This window comes from Lineus longissimus, chromosome 19, assembly GCF_910592395.1.
Source record: "Lineus longissimus chromosome 19, tnLinLong1.2, whole genome shotgun sequence".
In the NCBI taxonomy this organism is placed as follows: Eukaryota; Metazoa; Nemertea; class Pilidiophora; order Heteronemertea; family Lineidae; genus Lineus; species Lineus longissimus.
Genome location: NC_088326.1, coordinates 10,138,172 through 10,163,834, shown reverse-complemented (window position 1 = coordinate 10,163,834; position 25,663 = coordinate 10,138,172). Strand labels below are relative to the sequence as shown.

General features: G+C 41.4%; 1 protein-coding gene across 1 annotated transcript; it reads left to right on the top strand.

Annotated features, from left to right (window-relative positions):
- Positions 1-11,684: 11,684 nt before the first annotated feature.
- On the top strand, positions 11,685-12,854 carry LOC135502812 (putative nuclease HARBI1). The gene has a single exon (XM_064795916.1). The coding sequence runs from the start codon at positions 11,685-11,687 to the stop codon at positions 12,852-12,854; it is 1,170 nt and encodes a 389-aa protein (XP_064651986.1).
- Positions 12,855-25,663: the final 12,809 nt, after the last annotated feature.

Sequence of the window (25,663 nt, the reverse complement as noted above, 5' to 3'; positions counted from 1 at the left end):
ATCTTTTGTAGCTTGGCAAGGAAATGGCCACGGGTATTTGAAGTTCTATCACTGATCTCATGCTCGATAGACTGGGGTTTTAAAAGAAATAGAATATTCTACAAATTTTCCGTCTTATCCATTATTCTATCGGGTGGCAAGTAAACCTTTGTAACCTGCTCGTTACTTTCAAAACTTTTTCATTCGTGAAAACTGAAACATTTTTTTCTCTCTGAAATTCCCACTCAGAAACGATCAGTATATTTATAGTATATGGGATTTTGCGCTCAGATTTTTGACGAGACGAAAAATGATAACACTCTATTTTCCGTAACACTACCTTCTGCACTAATGCTTCCCATGGCAGTTTGGAAGACGACGTTTGATTCATTATAACTATCCGATTCATTATAACTATCATTATAACTATCATCCAATCAGAACCGTCCTCTGTACTGTGTGTTGGTTCGTATGTCTTTTATAAACTAATGGAGAATCAATCGAGATACCCCTTGTCTTTTTTTATGTAGAGGAGTGGCTGAGTCGTAGTAAAAATCTTGATCTTGAAGTCAGTCACACTCCCTGTGACAAGTAAAACAATCAACGAGATAACACCAAGTTAAGTAATCTCTAAAGTCCCAAAAGGAAATGGGACTTCCACAAGATGAGCATTAATATGTCTCGAGCCTTCGATTCCATCAGGTGGAAACGCAACTTAGTTGTCCTACTGAAAGCAGGCTTTCGTGATCATGATCTGAGACATGTAAGATCCCTCCTGGCAGGGATGAAGCTAAGGATCGGCGTGAAAAACGAACCGTCCGATTCGTTTGAGACTACTAGGCTCACCACAGGGCGACAGCCTTTTCAACAGTCCCTTTAACCTGCTAATTTGCTGCTACACTTGCAAGCCCCAACAGGCCTAACCCAACAGTCTGAAGCCTGGACTTGCCACTAGAAATGGAATATTAGGACAGGTTGCCGCTGCGGGACGTCATGCCTAAAATATATCTACATGTACACGTATTTCGGATGTTTTAGAAAAGAAATTAATACCTCGCTGCCAGTAGGCCTACTGTGTCAGCAAACATCGCTCGGATGGCGCTATCTTCATATATATCTTAGCTCTACCATCATTGCGGTGTTTAGTACGACAGCCATTACGTACCTCGTTATCACTTTTATAAACATCGAACGATTAGAGATGAAACTGAAATCTGTTAGGACCCTTCCGACTTGGACTTGATGTTTTTACTTGGAATTCGTTATAAAAGTGTAAAACCTCGGCCAAACCCTCGGCTCATGCCTCCGGTGCCCAATTCGTCATTAAACTTCTTCGATCAATGATTTGAGATCTTAAAACCTGCCGTGACCCTTAAATTTTGGATTTCATTTGCCCGTGAAGGATCGGGACTTACACCAATGTGACGAGGAGGTTACACCCATAAATAGTAATGTGTAAAAAAGTAGCTCTGGTTACGGCAGAGGCTATATCAGCCAGACACGGAATTCAGGTACGGTCCCAGGAGCTTGAACTGACTGCCAGTGTTAGAAATCGCAGTTTGATTCTTCATCTCATTACTTGAAATCAGTGTAATCCAACCATTAGAGAAAGTTCGAATTAGCCACGCAGTACCTCAATCCCGATTAGATTTTATAGGATACTAAGTTAAGGTCTTATTCAGTTTGAACTATTGAACACACACATTTTTCAGAAATTATGAGCTTGATCAGGAATTTTTATTGCAAGGATCCTATAACGAATGTACACCATGTTTATTAACTTTATATAAGGCGTTTCAAAGCAAAAAAAATGAAAAAGAAAATATTACCCTTTGATCGAAACGCGAGTTGCTGAAGCAAACCAATAATATCAATGGCCGTGGCTTACTCTCCAGTCACTTATTGTACGTGTGGTTCACAGTGACGTGACAACATGGTGGCCAGTAATGCTCAATAAAATAAGCTTCGTCATGAGTGTGTTGGGAATTTGCCTAAACCTGAAGATGCCAGACGTTCAAGAACTTGAGCGGTCAAGTACAATATTTTCGTTTTTTTGAATAGGCGAAGAACACAAGGTTGATTGAAGACGCAATCCAGCGCAATGCCCCGCAATCACTTATTGGCGATGCCAACGTTTATTTCATTTACACCAGACAAGGAACAGACTCGGCTTGCTCACATGATCTATTTACACCGATGTCAGACCGGTTAACTCTGGGAACATGCTATTCAAGCTAGATAGCAAACACATGGTCGATGACAAGATTTAACCAGTTCGATCTGGATAGGCAATGCATTGGCGACACCGTGTTCTGTCTGATGGTCATTATTTCACGTTTTGGCCTTTGTTTTGACAATGTTGTAATACATCAGTCTTAATGGATCGATGAAACAAATACTTTTTTGTGTTGCATTATGTACAGTCATGATCTTTAAAATCATAATTTAGGCATATGATGCATTGTAGGGTACTGTTTTTCATATTCCATACCAAATATCGATAAGCATTTAACACAAACCAATGCAACTCAGTATAATCGGCTATATTGATGGAGTTTAAGAAATCAATACATGAAATGACTAAAACCTGCTGAATTTTGACAACACGACATGCCTAAGGTAATCGAGGTTCTACGATCCAAACTCGCTTCAAGAATTACTTCGAATCAACACAGGCCAGGCCAGGAAACGACGCCGTGACCACCGGACTACATGGTGTCGCCAAACAATGTCTGTCCAAGTCGGAAATGATGGACGGTATGGATCGATCCATGTGCATTACATGTATCTTCCGTTTCCAAAATATGCAGAAATGATTTGAAGCGCCAGTCACGATCACACCTTGACGGATTGCGTTATAACAGACGACCAATAGAGAGCAAAGTCCAATCCGATGTTGTCCGTTTGCATGCGTTTCCTATTTGTCTTTCGTTCTGCGAATGTATTCCTTGTCAGGCAAGAACGGGCGAGGTTCGCTTCATCCGGAGAAATGTTTTGTGCATATACAAACTTTGGCACAGACTCCACTAGACAACCTAGTCCGCCGGGTTGTACGGCTCGTTTGTGTTGGGCATGCGTTTTGTTGGGAACTAGTGTGTTCGTCTTCCTGTACTTGTCAGTTCATGCTCTTTGATGTCCGGTGGACGTGGCTCGAAGCCCGACTACCACCTGGCATGCAGCGGATGAACATGAGGTGTACCGCATCCACAGCGGACAATTACCTGATAAAGGAGTGCATGGGAACCGAGGAATAACGGATGTGTAACGGGCTCTACCGGACAAAATAGAATACTTTGAGATTTGCACACTATAAGTGCCATACATGTAATGGGCCTTCTCCGGGTCCACGACGGACAACAAAGTACATCCTCCAAACTATGCGGATTCCCTTGCACATCCTTCCTGGTCTTGTTTTTGATATTTGTTCTTTGTGCTTGACCTTCTTCCTGCTAATTTCATAGATGTGAATATTTTGCTGTTTTCTTTGACCTCGATATCTCCGAAAAATTAAGAAGGGGTTTAAATCTCAGAAAAGGATCTTTCATTGCCCTCTGGATCCGCAGGGACTGCCTTTGGGTCGATGGCAGGTTTTGTTCCGATATCCGAGTGTTGAGAGGGGGACCTGGCATCCTTACTTTTTCTAATGGCATTACCACCTGCGGATTTAACCTACTGCAGGCCCACCTTTAGACTCCAGTGTCACCGGTTTATTAAATCAGTGCTTTATCAAAGCAAACACCAAGCCGGAACATGATCGACGTTGTGGACATGGTATACGACGAAAATGCCTTTTTATCTTGCATGGTATGTAGTTCGAATTAAATATTGGGAACAGATCTTAAATGCGTGAAAGCAGAGTACATTCTTCAGGCATGACATCGACCAGCTCGCCAACAACATACACCGAGTGTCAACATGAACTCCCAAATGCACTTCAGACCACTAGAACTAACTAAGCGACATACACTGATTGCATTGAAAGTAAATGAAATGAACTTGAATAGTATAATTAATATTTTATCGGAAATGATCAGCTCAAATGATAGTTGTGTTTCGTCAACAACGAGGAGGGGTTTCCATCGAAATATCTTGTTTGCAGCCCTCCATATATGTATAAGCGAGAGCACCTCACTTGCTTGTTTGGGAATAACCTTTATACGGCTTTATAATGCTGGGGTGCGGCGTGAAGATATATCCCTCAAATACTGGCTACCAATAAATTCGCGTTCAAGACCAGAATGTGCTGTTTTGAGTTCCAAACATGATGCCATCGCTGGCTTCAATCATCGGAGGGGGAAGCATGCATGTAGGTTCGTGTCATGGTCACATTGCAAGAGATGGAAGCCCAAGGAAGCCCTTAACAGCAGGGAAACTATGGTCAAAGAGGTTAGATTATTGAATGCACCCCCTGTTAATCTTGAAATTCCTCTGGACGTATACATTCTAGAAATTGCAGATTTTGGGATAAGTGGCCCCGCAGGAAAAAAGGATATTTCCAGATTAATCCTTTTCTGATCTCCCGCAGTGTCCTCATATTCCAACGCAACTAACACAATTTACTGCGTTCAAATCAAAATACCAACTCTGTTTTCTCTACCTATCAACAACTTACATGACAAAGCAATTGTCTTCGACTAAAGCAGGGTGTACATTGGCAACATTTCTCCAACATTTCTCCAACATTTTTACAACACTTTTACAACATTTTTACAACTTTTTTACAACATGCCCTGTGTACACTATTTTAAGAGTGTTGGAAATTTGTTGGGAATATGTTGGAAGTTTGTTGTAAAAACAGAGCGGGAATTTTTTTTGGTGGGAAAATCATGTATGAATTCAAGGAGAGCACATGTGTTTTCGCTGCTTCTGCCACAGTTTTGGCAATTGTCTTGTCAAGACGGCAAAGGCGGAGGAAAAAGGAAGTCAAGAGACTGTGGACCAGGCCGTGGATCCAAATGAGGTTGCAGCATGGAGCATACCATTGCCTGCTGAGGGAGTTGAGGATGAGTGATAAGCCCTCCTATAAGAACTTCATGAGAATGGATGAGGGGGCATTTGAGGAACTCCTTGCTAAGGTTTCACCCCTTATTGCAAAGCAAGACACCCAATTAAGCTGGTCACATGACTTCAGGTAGATCACATGATCAATTAGATGTTGTAAGAATGTTGGAAAACTGGTTTTGCTCTGTGCACACTTTGCAACATTTTTACAACACGACCAAAAACTTGCAACAACAAATTGACCAGACAATTCTTTTTGCAACAAATTTCCAACAATTCTCCAACATTTTTACAACATTATTTTCTCTGTACACACTTGGCAACATTTTTCCAACACGGCGTTGCAACAAGGAATGTTGGAGAAATGTTGTAAAAATGTTGCTAGTGTACACAGGACTTTAGTTTCCCTTCCGGGAGCAAGGGGTGAGATTAATATGAGCCAGACAGTTCATGTATTATTTTCTCTCTCCTACAAGATCTATCAAAGAAATCGTGGTGAGTTCTTATCAGATTTATCAAAAATAACATAAAGAACACGGGTTTTCAATTGAACTCTTCGAGGTTTCAGGTATTTTACGGCGTTGAAAGCAAAATTTGTTTAGTTCATTCATGTCTGTATCTGTAGCGGAGTGAGCGGCTTTTTATTTCAGTAGCCTACCTTTGTTGTTCTCAGCGAAGACAAGGTGAACGGGTATACGAGTGCGAACAGCGTGACGTCGTCGTGTAGATTTTCGTCTCCACACCAGGCGTTGCAATGCATCGATCCGCACAAAAATGATCTCTGCACGGATACCTTGTCCCGAAAGTGATAGGTCACATCGCCCAATTAAGTGAATCAACTGAAGTAACATACAATCAACCGATAAAGTGATCCGACCTAATCGTAAAACAAAATCAACCAATTAGGTCATTACCTTACCGAATATTAAGTGACTCAAAATTAGCCAAATAAATGACCAACGGCCCAACCGTTTGGATGACTCACATTGGCACGATTATCAGTGACCAAACCGAATAAGTGACACAAAATCAACTGATGCAGTGACCTCATCTCAAGGGGGTATACACGCGTTGACAGTGCTTCTTCCATTGTCTGTTAATAGCTGTATATGGAAAGGTCTTAGTTGATCTGCCTTCGTTTCATCAGTACATTACATGTATGTAAGAAGAAAAGAAATAGTCATTGAATTCAAATTACAAATTGTTTTCTGACATTCATGACCTGGCAAGGCGTTAAAGGTAGGACACTTCCATCGAATGTTTGCAACATATTGGGATGACCGAACGCTGTACCATGTATACATCAACGAAGTAAAGACTCTTTGAGAAAATATTAATAACAGGTGCCACTGTTGGTGAAATGTAATTAAGTATGGTTGATTTCTGTGACCTTGAAATGTAGGTCAAATCAACCAACCTGATGAAATGAGATGTAGCCCATTTAGAATTTTTATATTTTTACAGACGACGGAAGAAGAGGTAGCAACTCTTGTAGGAAAATGAGGTCATTTTATCGGTTTATTTTGTGTTCGGTTGGGTATTTCACCTTACTTTTTGTGTCGTGGATAACATAATCGGTTGATTTTGTGTTACTTCTTCGGTTGGGTCACTTACATGTAATCAGGCGATAGTTACCTAATTGTTTGTATAACATGCCTCACTTGGGTCCAGTCGGGATTAAAATTGGAATAGCGTTATATTTCAGTAATTTTGAAATGTTTTAATTTCGTGTGTTATTCAATAATGTGGAAACCGCTGCTGTAAAAAAGAAGGTGACTGGGTAGCCGGCACATTTGTAACATAAGCGTTTGAATGCCATTGGTACTTTTAGTTGATAATGTGAGACAAGTTTTAATTTGAATTTATAAAAAGGACAAAAGTTGCCAAGAATGAGTTACAAAGTCGACAAGATCTTTAGGAATACGGCGGCTCTCATTTCGATTTTAGTCTATTATGACAAGTATGTTAACAGATATATCCTAGTGGAAAGGATGTATGATAGACGAAGATCCCCTCTCATCCATGAGATTTATCAAAATCGAGGGCGATATGTCTCAAGACAGTTATTCAACTCTTCTAGAAGTTCAATCAACAAGCATCTGTTGATCTACAATTTATACATTCGGAAGGCCTATTTCGTGATATTTAGTACAACCAGCCCGAAGGAATGTCCGAAAATATTTGATCGCAATGGCGTTCATTTGGGTTTCTACATTATGGAACTGCCCACTCAGAGTCAGAACATTGAGCTCCTTTTAATTTTGCACATAGAACACATCGAGTTGATTCGGCAAGCTTTCGTTATATACGTTCACCGCGTACGCAAAAATGGCCTAAGAACGAGAGGCTTCTTTGCACTTGCTGTTTTCGAGATTGATATTGACAATGGTGTCGATAATAAATTCAACTACACTTTGACGGCGGGGAGGGAGCTGGACGTGCACATCATTCCAGGAACTTTGGTTCGGTTAGTACAGCGAACACAGAATTCCGTCTTCATAACTGCAGGAAAGGATATACTTGCCACAATGTGGAACTGTGTACATCTGTTTACCAAAAGGAGCAACTATCAGCAGAAAGTGGTAATACATGTAATTTGCAATTCGAAATGGCCGGATTTGATATGTAAACTTGGTTGCTATCACGTAACATGGGACAGTGCCAACCAAATAATAATGCCGATGAATCCAGACAAGCGCAAAAAAGGTTTTATTGTGACCTATATTCCTATTCAGAAAAATCTTCCACACTATTGGTATTATAGAAAGAGTTACCAATCGACGATAATTTCCGATGTAGATATGATTGCCGCTGGCCGGAACGGATCTTTTGTAGCTTGGCCAGCAAATGGCCGAGGGTATTTGAAGTTCTATCATCGATCTCATGCTTGATTGACTGGGTTTTTAAAAGAAATAGAATATTCTACAAATTGCCGTCTTATCCATTTTTCTATCGGGTTACGAGTAAACCTTTTGTAACCTACTCGTTCCTTTCAAAACTTTTTCATTCATGATAACTGAAACATTTTTTTCCACTCTGAAATTCCCACTCAGAAACGATCAGTATATTTGGCGGGTATGGGATTTCGCGCTCAGATATCATACGAAACGATAACTGATGACACCCTATTTTCCGTAACACTACATTTTATCAGTCTTTTGCACTATTGCTTTCCAAGGCAATTTGGAAGACGTTGTTTGATTGGTCTGATGTATTATAGTTATCATCGAAGTTCGGTGACCGCAGCTTCGATGCAGCAACAACCAAGGATTGGAATAGTCTACCAAATTTTCAATAGGAAATCATATCGAAGAGTCTTTCTAATCAAAACATGGGTTCTTAAAAACTGTATATAAGGCGTTTCAAAGCAAAAAAATGAAAAAAGAAAATATTACCCTTTGATCGAAACGTGAGTTACTGAAGCAAACCAATAATATCAATGGCCGTGGCTTACTCTCCAGTCACTTATTGTACGTGGGGTTCACAGTGACGTGACAACATGGTGGCCAGTAATGCTCAATGAAATAAGCTTGGTCATGAGTGTGTTGGGAATTTGCCTAAACCTGAAGATGCCAGACGTTCAAGAACTTGAGCGGTCAAGTACAACATTTTCGGTTTTTTTTAATAGGCGAAGAACACAAGGTTGATTGAAGACGCAATCCAGCGCAGTGCCCCGCAAACACTTATTGGCGATGCCAACGTTTATTTCATTAACACCAGACAAGGAACAGGCTCGACTTGCTTACATTATCTATTTACACCGATGTCAGACCGGTTAACCCTAGGAACATGCTTTCAAGCTAGATAGCAAACACATGGTCGATGACAAGATTTAACCAGTTCGATCTGGATAGGCAATGCATTGGCGACACCGTGTTTTGTCTGATGGTCATTTTTTCACGTCTTGGCCTTTGTTTTGACAATGTTGTAATACATCAGTCTTAACGGATCGATGAAACAAATACTTTTTTGTGTTGCATTATGTACATTCATAATCTTTAAAATCATAATTTAGGCATATGATGCATTGTAGGGTACTGTTTTTCATATTCCATAGCCAATATCAATAAGCATTTAACACAAACCAATGCAACTCAGTATCATCGGCTATATTGATGGAGTTTAAGAAATCAATCATGAAATGACTAAAACCTGCTGAATTTTGACAACACGACATGTGTAAGATAATCGAGGTTCTACGATCCAAACTCGCTTCAATAATTACTTCGAATCAAGACACAGGCCAGGCCAGGAAACGACGCAGTGACCACCGGACTACATGGTGTCGCCAAACAATTTCTATCCAAATCGGAATTGTTGGACGGCATCGATCGATCAATGTGCATTACATGCATCTTCCGTTTCCAAAATATGCAGAAATGATCTGAAGCGCTAGTCATGATCACACCCTGACGGATTGCGTTATAACAGACGTCCAACGGAGAGCAAAGTCCAATCCGATGTTGTCCGTTTGCATGCGTTTCCTATTTGTCTTTCGTTCCACGAATGCTTTCCTTGTTAGGCAAGAACGGGCGAGGTTCGCTTCATCCGGAGAAATGTTTTGTGCATATACAAACTTTGGAACAGACTCCACCAGACAACCGCGTCCGCCTGGTTGTACGGCTCGTTTGTGTTGGGCATGCGTTTTGTTGGGAACTAGTGCGTTCCTCTTCCTGTACTTGTCAGTTCATGCTCTTTGATGTCCGGTGGACGAGGCTCGAAGCCCGACTACCACCTGGCATGCAGCGGATGACCATGAGGTGTACCGCTTCCACAGCGGACAATTACCCGATAAAGGAACGCATGGGAACCGAGGAATAAATGATGTGTAACGGGCTCCACCGGACAAAATGGACGACTTTGAGATTTGCACACTATAAGTGCCATACATGTAATGGGCCTTCTCCGGGTCCACGACGGACAACAAAGTACATCCTCCAAACTATGCGGATTCCCTTGCACATCCTTCCTGGTCTTGTTTTTTGATATTTGTTCTTTGTGCTTGACCTTCTTCCTGTTAATCTCATAGATGTAAATGTTTTGATGTTTTCTTTGACCTCGATATCTCCGAAAAATTAAGAAGGGGTTTCAATCTCAGAAAAGGATCTTTCATTGCCCTCTGGATCCACAGTGACTGCCTCTGGGGCGAAGGCAGGTTTTGTTCCGATATCCGAGTGTTGAGAGGGGGACCTGGCATCCTTACCTTTTCTAATGGCATTACCACCTGCGGATTTTACCTACAGCAGGCCCACCTTTAGACTCCAGTGTCACCGGTTTATTAAATCAGTACTTTATCAAAGCAAACGCCATGCCGGTGTAATGTTTTTGAGTGTTTCTGTTTTTGAGTGTTTCCCCTCATTGTTTGGGAACGCTCAAAAATAGATTGACAAGTTTTTCTGTGTATCCCTCCTATTGAAAAGTCGTGGTCTCTCTAGCTGCCTATTGTTTGGAAACACTGACACATGGGAAACAACCACAGATGTTACACCGGAACAAGATCGACGTTGTGGACATGGTATACGACGAAAATGATTTTTTTATCTTGCACGGTATGTAGTTCGAATTAGATATTGGGAACAGATCTTAAAAGCATGAAAGCAGAGTATATTCTTCTGGCATGACATCGATCAGCTCGCCAACAACACACACCGAGTGTCAACACGAACTCCCAAATGCACTTCAGACCACTAGAACTAACTAAGCGACATACACTGATTGCATTGAAAGCAAATGAAATGAACTTGAATAGTATTATTAATGTTTTATCGGAAATGATCAGCTCAAATGATACTTGTGTTTCGTCAACAACGAGGAGGGGTTACCATCGAAATATCTTGTTTGCAGCCCTCCATATATGTATAAGCGAGAGCACCTCACTTGCTTGTTTAGGCATAACCTTTATACGGCTTTATAATGCTGGGGTGCGGCGTGAAGATATATCCCTCAAATACTGGCTACCAATAAATTCGCGTTCAAGACCAGAATGTGCTGTTTTGAGTTCCAAACATGATGCCATCGCTGGCTTCAATCATCGGAGGGGGAAGCATGCATGTAGGTTCGTGTCATGGTCACATTGCAAGAGATGGAAGCCCAAGGAAGCCCTTAACAGCAGGGAAACTATGGTCAAAGAGGTTAGATTATTGAATGCACCCCCTGTTAATCTTGAAATTCCTCTGGACGTATACATTCTAGAAATTGCAGATTTTGGGATAAGTGGCCCCGCAGGAAAAAAGGATATTTCCAGATTAATCCTTTTCTGATCTCCCGCAGTGTCCTCATATTCCAACGCAACTAACACAATTTACTGCGTTCAAATCAAAATACCAACTCTGTTTTCTCTACCTATCAACAACTTACATGACAAAGCAATTGTCTTCGACTAAGTTTCCCTTCCTGGTCTACAGGAATTCCGTATTTCGTCAACAAATCGTTGTGACCAGCCTAGATGTCACCTAGATGCCTAGATTCTACCCGAACGCCTACACCTTTATACATGATATAGAATGCTGATCAAGAGTGCGTTCGATTACTTGTCTAGGACATGTCCGACCTCGATCTGGGGCTCCCAAGACATGAGTCACTAAACGAACGCATGTGAGGTTTCTGTAGGGCAAAGTGTCATGGCGCTTCATGGTCGCCGTCTATGGTCTTCTTTTGTAACTAAACGTCTGTCCTGGTCTCCTGCATTGTCCTGGTTGTCCTAAATGGACATGATGGAGGCGAACCGCAAAAGGGCGATGGTGGCCATGTTTATAGCCCTTTTCCGGGGAAATACCCAAATAATACAGAATAGGTTTGTCAGTGAGAGCATTGGGACAGCAGGCCTATCGTTAGAGAGACACCTCCCTGAAGAAAGACGTGCCAAAGTCCCAAGGACTGAGAACTATGCTGAGGTGACGGTCCCACTTCAGTCTCTAGATGATTTCCGATCGCATTTTCGGCTCTCCAGGACGACATTTGAGGTCTTATTGGGGGAACTACAACCGTGTCCAGAGATCGCCCTGGGACAACATGGGTTTGGTTCTCCTCCAGTTGAACTCGGCAAGCAAGCCTTGGTGTTCCTCTGGTACCTTGGGTCACCCGACTCGTTTAGATCAATTTCTGATCGCTTTGGGATTTCGAGGTCAACAACACACTGCATCTGTCGCAGAGTTTGCAAAGCCGTTGTGAACAACCTCATTAAGAAACTAATATCCTGGCCAAGTCACGAGAACAGAGTGAACATTTCTGAAGGATTCGAAAAGTACAGTCACTTTCCAGGGGCCATTGGGGCAATAGATGGGTGTCACATAAAAATCAAAGCCCCCACGAAGAATCCCAATTCATATGTAAACCGTAAGAAATTCCACTCGGTTGTGCTACAGGGTGTCTGTGACGATGCCCTGGCCTTCACCCACGTCTATACTGGCTGGCCAGGGTGCACACATGATGCCCGTGTTTTCAATAACTCCTCAGTGTTCCAAGAGGCTGCAGCCAAGTTTGAAACGGATGAATTCCTCCTAGGAGACTCGGCGTACCCGATACAACCATGGCTTATGACCCCATATAAGGATTATGGGAATATCACAAGGGATCAAAAGAGGTACAACAAGAGACATAACTCTGCTAGGGTCGTCATTGAGAGAGCTTTTGGACAACTCAAAGGACGATTCAGAAGGCTAAGGGACTTTGATTGTTCCGACTTCGAACTGTTGTGCCACTCTATTTTGGCGGCATGTGTCATGCACAACCTTTGTCTGAAGAACAATGACGATACACTAGAAGAACTTCAATTAGATGAAGAGAATGCCGCTATGCCTAGGCCACACCACCACAGGACCAGCGGAATTGAAAAACGTAGGGAACTAGAAATGCTGTTGGCCAGGAGAGACTAAATGTGACTACTGATTGGGATGCATCTCACAAGTGTTTTATGTGAAAAAAGACAGAACTTCTCCAATGCATGAAATGGAAAAACACAATTTCCAAAAGACGCAAACAAGAAGTGGATTCGCCTGACATTTAAAAAGCCTCAAAAGCGATTTTTCGAATTAAACACTCTAAGACTTTTGCAAGCTCCCACCACACCCACAGCAACCCTATAGTCCCTCTTCAAAAAGAAATGCATGCAACAGTTCTGTCTTTTCTGAGATAAGTTCAATTTTGAGATGTTCCCAGTACAAGTTATCCAATGACGGACACGAACACTGTTCTGCAACAAAATCGAAGTAACAAAATATATTCTATATATTTTATATTATAAATGTATTTTTGAGAACAATCAACAATTAAAAGTTGTATAAAAATAAACATGTACCAGGAGGTCCCATAGGAAAGAACCTGCTGACAGAGGCATCACCGGAAATCCAATCAATTTTTGGGCCTTTCCTTCCTTACGTCAGGGAGGAATGACACAGTGCCCATCAATGATGCCTGTGAGACGAAGTTATCTATTTACACTCCAGGTTCTTTTCTCTTGGACTTTTCACTTGTTGTAATGTAAATGTACAATATCATGATATGTAAAAAAATACATCATCGATCCGCTAACAATAATTCAATTGATTGAACTGTCAATTTATAAACTAAATTTTGCTAAAACATCCTTGTTTCAATTGCTACAGCAAACAATACACTCTGGGCGGATCGTATAGGCCTAAATCGATTCCGAAGATGAATTTATCACCCGTAACCTTCAGCTTCTTCGCCATCGACGCCATGTTGCTGCAATGCATTGTGGGACACTTGCCCAAGTAACCCCATCAGCGAGGAGGGTTAGAAGGGCATGTCCTAGACATGTCCAACACCACTTTTCGAACGATGATGGACCAGGTCCGACTACTGACTTCCGGCAAACCACCACACTTGGACATGTCCTAGACAAGTAATCGAACGCACTCCATGAGGACTGTACGTACCCGCGATAGTTTTCTAGTGAATTGCACTGGGATTTCCCCTTTTCTATGAAAACACGCCGTTTTATCAACTAACGTGCTTTTGTCTGACCTTCTCCCGGGGCCTAAAGGTATCTCTCTGATCAGCTTTAAAAGTAAGTTATCAATCTGTGGTGCACTTTAGGCAGCTTTGGGCGACGCACACACGTTTTGCACATCTCGTTAAAGATTTGGATGCACATTGGAATTTTGGGTCATTGAACATGTTTAAGGCCAAATCAGGTTAGAATATCCGGGAGCGAGAAGGTGAGATTAATATGAGCCAGACAGTTCATGTATTATTTTCTCTCTCCTACAAGATCTATCAAAGAAATCGTGGTGAGTTCTTATCAGATTTATCAGAAATAACATAAAACACTCGGGTTTTCAATTTAACTCTTCGGGGTTTCAGAGGTATTTTACTGCGTTGAAAGCAAACTTTGTTTAGTGCATTCGTGTCTGTATCTGTAGCGGAGTGAGCGGCTTTTTATTTCAGTAGCCTACCTTTGTTGTTCTCAGCGAAGACAAGGTGAACGGGTATACGAGTGCGAACAGCGTGTCGTCGTCGTGTAGATTTTCGTCTCCACACCAGGCGTTGCAATGCATCGATCCGCACAAAAATGATCTCTGCACGGATACCTCGTCCCGAAAGTGATAGGTCACATCGCCCAATTAAGTGAATCAACTGAAGTAACATACAATCAACCGATAAAGTGATCCGACCTAATCGTAAAACAAAATCAACCAATTAGGTCATGACCTTACCGAATATTAAGCCCGTTACACACGAGGGACTTCTCACCAACTTAGTTGGTTTTGAAATTAAGAGCAGGTGCACAGGTGACTGGAAGTTGAGAGTCGTTCACCCACTCATACGAAAGACATAATCCCAGCAATATTTAGGTCATGCACTATTTAGGCCAAAGGAGTCAAAATATGGCCCAACTATGTTGTTGACTGAATCACACGGGGAAATTTCTCCCCCACACTCCTTATATAAACAAAAAAATCCTTATATAAACAAAAGATGTCGTCAAGAAATAGAACAAGTCGGTAGTGCAGCCAGCAACTCCAACCAGTCGGGCAAAGTATCAGTTACCTGGTCTGGATTCCTGTTATGAATTAAAATTCCAACTAAGTTGGTGAGAAGTCCCTCGTGTGTAACGGGCTTTGAGTGACTCAAAATTAGCCAAATAAATGACCAACGGCCCAACCGTTTGGATGACTCACATTGGCACGATTATCAGTGACCAAACCGAATAAGTGACACAAAATCAACTGATGCAGTGACCTCATCTCAAGGGGGTATACACGCGTTGACAGTGCTTCTTCCATTGTCTGTTAATAGCTGTATATGGAAAGGTCTTAGTTGATCTGCCTTCGTTTCATCAGTACATTACATGTATGTAAGAAGAAAAGAAATAGTCATTGAATTCAAATTACAAATTGTTTTCTGACATTCATGACCTGGCAAGGCGTTAAAGGTAGGACACTTCCATCGAATGTTTGCAACATATTGGGATGACCGAACGCTGTACCATGTATACATCAACGAAGTAAAGACTCTTTGACAAAATATTAATAACAGGTGCCACTGTTTGTGAAATGTAATTAAGTATGGTTGATTTCTGTGACCTTGAAATGTAGGTCAAATCAACCAACCTGGTGAAATGAGATGTAGCCTCTTTAGAATTATTGTACTTTTACAGTCGACGGAAGAAGCGGTGGCAACTCTTGTAGGAAAATGAGGTCATTTTATCGGTTTATTTTGTGTTCGGTTGGGTATTTCTCCTTACTTTTTGTGTCGTGGATCACATAATCAGTTGAATTTGAGTTACTTCATTCGTTGGGCCACTTACATGTAATCAGCCGATAGTTACCTAATCGTTTGTATAACATGCCTCACCTGGGTCCAGTCGGGATTGAAATTTGAATAGCGTGATATTTCAGTAATTTTGGAATGTTTCAATTTCGTGTGTTATTCAATATTGTGGAAACCGCTGCTGTAAAAAAGAAGGTGACTGGGTAGCCCGCACATTTGTAACAAAAGCGTTTAAATGCCATTGTTACTTTTAGTTGATAATGTGAGACAAGCTTTAATTTGAATTTAAAGGACAAAAGTTGCCAAGAATGAGTTACAAAGTCGACAAGATCTTTAGGAATACGGCGGCTCTCCTTTCGATTCGGGTCTACTATGACAAGTATGTTAACATATATATCCTAGTGGAAAGGGTTTATGTTAAACGAAGATCCCCTTTCATCCATCAGATTTATCAAAATCGAGGGCGATATGTCTCAAGACAGTTATTCAACTCTTCTAGAAGTTCAATCAACAAGCATCTGTTGATCTATAAATTATACATTCGGAAGGCCTATTTCGTGATATTTAGTACAACCAGCCCAAGGGAATGTCCGAAAATATTTGATCGCAATGGCGTTCATTTGGGTTTCTACATTATGGAACTGCCCACTCAGAGTCAGAACATTGAGCTCGTTTTGATTTTGCATATAGAACACATCGAGTTGACTGGGCAAGCTTTCGTTATATACGTTCGCCGCGTACGCAAAAATGGCCTAAGAACGAGTTCCTTCATCGCACTTGGTGTTTTCGAGATTGATATTGACAAGGGTGTCGATAATAAATTCAACTACACTTTGACGACGGGGAGGGAGCTGGACGTGCACTTCATTCAAGGAACTTTGGTTCGGTTAGTACTGCAAACGCAGAATTCCGTCTTCATAACTGCAGGAAAGGATGTACTTGCCACAATTTGGAACTGTGTACGTCTGTTTACTAAAAGGAGCAACTATCAGCAGAAAGTGGTAATACATGTAATTTGCAATTTGAAATGGCCCGGTTTGAGATGTAGACTTGGTTGCTATCACGTAACGTGGGACCGTGCCAACCAAATAATAATGCCGATGACTCCAGACAAGCGCAAAAAAGGTTTTATTGTGACCTATATTCCTATTCAGAAGAATCTTCAACACTATTGGTATTATAGAAAGAGTTACCAATCGACGATAATTTCAGATGTAGATATGATTGCCGCTGGCCGGAACGGATCTTTTTTAGCCTGGCCAGCAAATGGCCACGGGTATTTTAAGTTCTATCACCGCTCTCATGCTTGATAGACTGGGTTTTTAAAAGAAATAGAATATTCTACAAATTTTCCATCTGATCCATTATTCTATCGGGTGGCAAGTAAACCTTTGTAACCTGCTCGTTACTTTCAAACCTTTCTCATTCGTGATAACTGAAACATTTTTTTCTCTCTGAAATTCCCACTCAAAAACGATCAGTATATTTGGAGGATATAGGATTTCGCGCTAAAATTTTTGACGAGACGAAAGATGATAACACTCTTTTTTCCGTAACACTACCTTCTGCACTAATGCTTCCCATGGCAGTTTGGAAGACGACGTTTGATTGGTCCGATTCATTATAACTATCATCCAATCAGAACCGTCCTCTGTACTCTGTGTTGGTTCGTATGTCTTTTTTAAACTAATGGAGAATTAATCGAGATACCCCTTGTCTTTTTTTTATGTAGAGGAGTGGCTGAGTCGTGGTAAAAATCTTGATCTTGAACTCAGTCACACTCCCTGTGATAAGTAAAACAATCAGGTGGAAACGCAACTTAGTTGTCCTACTGAAAGCAGGCTTCCGTGATCATGATTTGAGACATGTAAGATCCCTCCTGGCAGGGATGAAGCTAAGGATCGGCGTGAAAAGCGAACTGTCTGATTCGTTTGAAACTACAATGTACTAGGCTCACCACAGGCCAACCGCCTTTTCACCAGTCCCTTTAACCTGCTAAATTGCTGCTACACTTGCAAGCCCCAACAGGCCTAACCCACCAGTCCCAAGCCTGGACCTGCCACTACAAATAGAATATGCTGATGACGTTAATTTCCTGGATTAGGAAAAGAAACTCCTGGACCAGCTCCAGCCAGTAGCAGCGGAGAAACCTATAAAAAGCTCACAATCTGTTCGTGAATGAGACTAAGACAGAGTTTAGCCATGTATGTATACATCGCATTACCAAAAGGGCGATACACTTCACAAGCTTCTCCGGGGAAATGAGAGCTGATACAAGAACAAGACCCAGAGCTCCCTGCTGCGCAGCACAACAGATACCACTGGCCGATGTTTTCAAAACAACAATACATGCTGACATATGCCATTTCCTGCGGCAATGCGCTCTTGATGAAGGTGAAGTGGCCGAGGTCAAACGCAAAGGACTCGTTGTGGCTTGGGGACGTCATTTGATCACTACAGTAGCTACAGCAGACTGTTTATTTTTATTATCAATAAATCCCACGAAGTTTCTCATCGCTTAATTTCTCGATTTGCCGCGCCTCGTAACTGCCTTAATTGATCAGAAGCAAATAATGTAACAAACAGGTTGAAATGGCATGGCGATCAGACAGTCGGGGAGGACTCCGCCATTGGATTTACCAAGAGACCCGGCTTCCAGCTAATCAAATAAGGTCAGATTCATCATCCATCAAAGATTAGAATCAAATGGGCCCCAGCACGTCCAAAATATAACTATGTTGCGTACATTTAGCGGATGATGCCTAAAAATATATTCATTTCGGATGTTTTAGAAAAGATATTAATACCTCGCTGCCAGTAGGCCTACTGGTTGTGTCAGCAAACTTCGCTCGGATGGAGCTATCTTCATATATATTTTAGCTCTACCATCATTGCGGTGTTTAGAGCGACAGCCAATACCTACCTCGTTATCACTTTTTTAAACATCGAACGACAACATTTTCATCATAGATAGCTAGACAAGGACCACAAGGTTGATTATCGAGGCAATCCACTGCAATGCCCCATAATCACTTATTGGCGATGCCAACGTTTATTTCATCAACACTAGACAAGGAACAGACTCGGCTTGCTTACATTATCTATTTACACCGATCGGTTAACTCTAGGAGCATGCTATATTCAAGCTAGATAGCAAACACATGGTCGATGACAAGATTTAACCAGTTCGATCTGGATAGGCAATGCATTGGCGACACCGTGTTCTGTCTGATGGTCATTATTTCACGTCTTAGCCTTTGTTTCGACAATGTTGTAATACATCAGTCTTAATGGATCGATGAAACAAATACTTTTTTTGTGTTGCATTATGTACAGTCATGATCTTTAAAATCATAATTTAGGCATATGATGCATTATAGGGTACTGTTTTTCATCTTCCATACCAAATATCGATAAGCATTTAACACAAACCAATGCAACTCAGTATAATCGGCTATATTGATGGAGTTTAAGAAATCAATACATGAAATGACTAAAACCTGCTGAATTTTGACAACACGACATGCCTAAGATAATCGAGGTTCTACGATCCAAACTCGCTTCAATAATTACTTCGAATCAACACAGGCCAGGCCAGGAAACGACGCCCTGACCACCGGACAACATGGTGTCGCCAAACAATGTCTATCCAAGTCGGAAATGATGGACGGTATGGATCGATCCATGTGCATTACATGTATCTTCCGTTTCCAAAATATGCAGAAATGATTTGAAACGCCAGTCATGATCACACCTTGACGGATTGCGTTATAACAGACGTCCAATAGAGAGCAAAGTCCAATCCGATGTTGTCCGTTTGCATGCGTTTCCTATTTGTCTTTCGTTCCACGAATGCTTTCCTTGTTAGGCAAGAACGGGCGAGGTTCTCTTCATCCGGAGAAATGTTTTGTGGATATACAAACTTTGGAACAGACTCCACTAGACAACCGCGTCCGCCTGGTTGTACGGCTCGTTTGTGTTGGGCATGTGTTTTGTTGGGAACTAGTGTGTTCGTCTTCCTGTACTTGTCAGTTCATGCTCTTTGATGTCCGGTGGACGAGGCTCGAAGCCCGACTACCACCTGACATGCAGCGGATGAACATGAGGTGTACCGCTTCCACAGCGGACAATTACCCGATAAAGGAACGCATGGGAACCGAGGAATAACGGATGTGTAACGGGCTCCACCGGACAAAATGGACGATTTTGAGATTTGCACACTATAAGTGCCATACATGTAATGGGCCTTCTCCGGGTCCACGACGGACAACAAAGTACATCCTCCAAACTATGCGGATTCCCTTGCACATCCTTCCTGGTCTTGTTTTTGATATTTGTTCTTTGTGCTTAACCTTCTTCCTGCTAATCTCATAGATGTGAATATTTTGTGTTTTCTTTGACCTCGATATCTCCGAAAAATTAAGAAGGGGTTTCAATCTCAGAAAAGGATCCTTCATTGCCCTCTGGATCCGCAGTGACTGCCTTTGGGTCGGTGGCAGGTTTTGTTCCGATATCCGAGTGTTGAGAGGGGGACCTGGCATCCTTACTTTTTCTAATGGCATTACCACCTGCGGATTTAACCTACTGCAGGCCCACCTTTAGACTCCAGTGTCACTGGTTTATTTAATCAGTGCTTTATCAAAGCAAACGCCAAGCCGGAACAAGATCGACGTTGTGGACATGGTAGACGAAGAAAATGATTTTTTTATCTTGCATGGTATGTAGTTCGAATTAAATATTGGGAACAGATCTTAAATGCGTGAAAGCAGAGTATATTCTTCAGGCATGACATCGACCAGCTCGCCAACAACATACACCGAGTGTCAACACGAACCCCCAAATGCACTTCAGACCACTAGAACTAACTAAGCGACATACACTGATTGCATTGAAAGTAAATGAAATGAACTTGAATAGTATAATTAATATTTTATCGGAAATGATCAGCTCAAATGATACTTGTGTTTCGTCAACAACGAGGAGGGGTTTCCATCGAAATATCTTGTTTGCAGCCCTCCATATATGTATAAGCGAGAGCACCTCACTTGCTTGTTGAGGCATAACCTTTATACGGCTTTATAATGCTGGGGTGCGGCGTGAAGATATATCCCTCAAATACTGGCTACCAATAAATTCGCGTTCAAGACCAGAATGTGCTGTTTTGAGTTCTAAACATGATGCCATCGCTGGCTTCAATCATCGGAGGGGGAAGCATGCATGTAGGTTCGTGTCATGGTCACATTGCAAGAGATGGAAGCCCAAGGAAGCCCTTAACAGCAGGGAAACTATGGTCAAAGAGGTTAGATTATTGAATGCACCCCCAGTTAATCTTGAAATTCCTCTGGACGTATACATTCTAGAAATTGCAGATTTTGGGATAAGTGGCCCCGCAGGAAAAAAGGATATTTCCAGATTATTCCTTTTCTGATCTCCCGCAGTGTCCTCATATTCCAACGCAACTAACACAATTTACTGCGTTCAAATCAAAATACCAACTCTGTTTTCTCTACCTATCAACAACTTACATGACAAAGCAATTGTCTTCGACTAAAGCAGGGTGTACATTGGCAACAGTTCTCCAACATTTCTCCAACATTTTTGCAACACTTTTACAACATTTTTACAACATTTTTACAACATGCCCTGTGTACACTATTTTAAGAGTGTTGGAAATTTGTTGGGAATATGTTGGAAGTTTGTTGTAAAAACAGAGCGGGAATTTTTTTTTGGTGGGAAAATCATGGATGAATTCAAGGAGAGCACATGTGTTTTGGCTGCTTCTGCCACAGTTTTGGCAAGTGTCTTGTCAAGACGGCAAAGGCGGAGGAAAAAGGAAGTCAAGAGACTGTGGACCAGGCCGTGGATCCAAATGAGGCAGCAGCATGGAGCATACCATTGCCTGCTGAGGGAGTTGAGGATGAGTGATAAGCCCTCCTATAAGAACTTCCTGAGAATGGATGAGGGGGCATTTGAGGAACTCCTTGCTAAGGTTTCACCCCTTATTGCAAAGCAAGACACCCAATTAAGCTGGTCACATGACTTCAGGTAGATCACATGATCAATTAGATGTTGTAAGAATGTTGGAAAACTGGTTTTGCTCTGTGCACACTTAGCAAAATTTTTACAACACGACCAAAAACCTGCAACAACAAATTGACCAGACAATTCTTTTTGCAACAAATTTCCAACAATTCTCCAACATTATTTTCTCTGTACACACTTGGCAACATTTTCCCAACACGGCGTTGCAACAAGGAATGTTGGAGAAATGTTGTAAAAATGTTGCTAGTGTACACAGGACTTTAGTTTCCCTTCCTGGTCTACAGGAATTCCTTATTTCGTCAACAAATCGTTGTGACCAGCCTAGATGTCACCTAGATGCCTAGATTCTACCCGAATGCCTAAACCTTTATACATGATATAGAATGCCGATCATGAGGTCTGTACGTTCCCGCGATAGTTTTCTAGTGAATTGCACTGGGATTTCCCCTTTTCTATGAAAACACGCCGTTCCATCAACTAACGTGCTTTTGTCTGACCTTCTCCCGGGGCCTAAAGGTATCTCTCTGATCAGCTTTAAAAGTAAGTTATCAATCTGCGGTGCATTTTAGGCAGCTTTGGGCGACGCCCACACGTTTTGCACATCTCGTTAAAGATTTGGATGCGCATTGGAATTTTGGGTCATTGAACATGTTTCAGGCCAAATCGGGTTAGAATATCCGGGAGCGAAAAGGTGAGATTAATATGAGCCAGACAGTTCATGTATTATTTTCTCTCTCCTACAAGATCTATCAAAGAAATCGTGGTGAGTTTTTATCAGATTTATCAAAAATAACATAAAGAACACGGGTTTTCAATTGAATTCTTCGAGGTTTTCAGGTATTTTACGGCGTTGAAAGCAAAATTTGGTTAGTTCATTCATGTCTGTATCTGTAGCGGAGTGAGCGGCTTTTTATTTCAGTAGCCTACCTTTGTTGTTCTCAGCGAAGACAAGGTGAACGGGTATACGAGTGCGAACAGCGTGACGTCGTCGTGTAGATTTTCGTCTCCACACCAGGCGTTGCAATGCATCGATCCGCACAAAAATGATCTCTGCACGGATACCTTGTCCCGAAAGTGATAGGTCACATCGCCCAATTAAGTGAATCAACTGAAGTAACATACAATCAACCGATAAAGTGATCCGACCTAATCGTAAAACAAAATCAACCAATTAGGTCATGACCTTACCGAATATTAAGTGACTCAAAATTAGCCAAATAAATGACCAACGGCCCAACCGTTTGGATGACTCACATTGGCACGATTATCAGTGACCAAACCGAATAAGTGACACAAAATCAACTGACGCAGTGACCTCATCTCAAGGGGGTATACACGCGTTGACAGTGCTTCTTCCATTGTCTGTTGATAGCTGTATATGGAAAGGTCTTAGTTGATCTGCCTTCGTTTCATCAGTACATTACATGTATGTAAGAAGAAAAGAAATAGTCATTGAATTCAAATTACAAATTGTTTTTCTGACATTCATGAGCTGGCAAGGCGTTAAAGGTAGGACACTTCCATCGAATGTTTGCAACATATTGGGATGACCGAACACTGTACCATGTATACATCAACGAAGTAAAGACTCTTTGACAAAATATTAATAACAGGTGCCACTCTTGGTGAAATGTTATTAAGTATGGTTGATTTCTGCGACCTTGAAATGTAGGTCAAATCAACCAACCTGATGAAATGAGATGTAGCCCATTTAGAATTTTTATATTTTTACAGACGACGGAAGAAGAGGTGGCAACTCTTGTAGGAAAATGAGGTCATTTTATCGGTTTATTTTGTGTTCGGTTGGGTATTTCACCTTACTTTTTGTGTCGTGGATAACATAATCGGTTGATTTTGTGTTACTTCTTCGGTTGGGTCACTTACATGTAATCAGGCGATAGTTACCTAATCGTTTGTATAACATGCCTCACTTGGGTCCAGTCGGGATTAAAATTGGAATAGCGTGATATTTCAGTAATTTTGAAATGTTTTAATTTCGTGTGTTATTCAATAATGTGGAAACCGCTGCTGTAAAAAAGAAGGTGACTGGGTAGCCGGCACATTTGTAACATAAGCGTTTGAATGCCATTGGTACCTTTAGTTAATAATGTGAGACAAGTTTTAATTTGAATTTATAAAAAGGAGAAAAGTTGCCAAGAATGAGTTACAAAGTCGACAAGATCTTTAGGAATACGGCGGTTTTCCTTTCGCTTCGAGTCTATTATGATAAGTATGTTGACAGATATATCCTAGTGGAAATGATGTATGTTAAACGAAGATGCCCATTCATCCATCAGATTTATCGAAATCGAGGGCGATATGTCTCAAGACAGTTATTCAACTCTTCTAGAAGTTCAATCAACAAGCATCTGTTGATCTACAATTTATACATTCTGAAGGCCTATTTCGTGATATTTAGTACAACCAGCCCGAAGGAATGTCCGAAAATATTTGATCGCAATGGCGTTCATTTGGGTTTCTACATTATGGAACTGCCCACTCAGAGTCAGAACATTGAGCTCCTTTTAATTTTGCACATAGAACACATCGAGTTGATTCGGCAAGCTTTCGTTATATACGTTCATCGCGTACGCAAAAATGGCCTAAGAACGAGTTCCTTCATTGCACTTGGTGTTTTCGAGATTGATATTGACAAGGGTGTCGATGATAAATTCAACTACACTTTGACGGCGGGTAGGGAGCTGGACGTGCACATCATTCAAAGAACTTTGGTTCGGTTAGTACAGCGAACGCAGAATTCCGTCTTCATAACTGCAGGAAAGGATGTACTTGCCACAATGTGGAACTGTGTACATCTGTTTACTAAAAGGAGCAACTATCGGCAGAAAGTGGTAATACATGTAATTTGCAATTCAAAATGGCCCGATTTTAGATGTAGACATGGTTGCTATCACGTCACGTGGGACAGTGCCAACCAAATAATAATGCCGATGACTCCAGACAAGCGCAAAAAAGGTTTTATTGTGACCTATATTCCTATTCAGAAAAATCTTCCACACTATTGGTATTATAGAAAGAGTTACCAATCGACGATAATTTCAGATGTAGATATGATTGGCGCTGGCCGGGACGGATCTTTTGTAGCTTGGCCAGGAAATGGCCACGGTTATTTGAAGTTCTATCACCGCTCTCATGCTTGATAGACTGGGGTTTTAAAAGAAATAGAATATTCTACAAATTTTCCGTCTTATCCATTATTCTATCGGGTGGGGAGTAAACCTTTGTAACATGCTCGTTACTTTAAAAACTTTTTCATTCGTGATTACTGAAACAGTTTTTTCTCTCTGAAATTCCCACTCAGAAACGATCAGTATATTTATAGTATATGGGATTTCGCGCTCAGATTTTTGACGAGACGAAAAATGATAACACTCTATTTTCCGTAACACTACCTTCTGCAGTAATGCTTCCCATGGCAGTTTGGAAGACGACGTTTGATTCATTATAACTATCCGATTCATTAGAACTATCATTAGAACTATCATCCAATCAGAACCGTTCTCTGTACTGTGTGTTGGTTCGTATGTCTTTTATAAACTAATCGAGAATTAATCGAGATACCCCTTGTCTTTTTTTATGTAGAGGAGTGGCTGAGTCGTAGTAAAAATCTTGATCTTGAAGTCAGTCACACTCCCTGTGACAAGTAAAACAATCAACGAGATAACGGGAGGTTAAGTAATCTCTAAAGTCCCAAAAGGAAATGGGACTTCCACAAGATGAGCATTAATATGTCTCGAGCCTTCGATTCCATCAGGTGGAAACGCAACTGAGTTGTCCTACTGAAAGCAGGCTTCCTTGATCATATTCTGAGACATGTAAGATCCCTCCTGGCAGGGATGAAGCTAAGGATCGGCGTGAAAAACGAACCGTCCGATTCGTTTGAGAC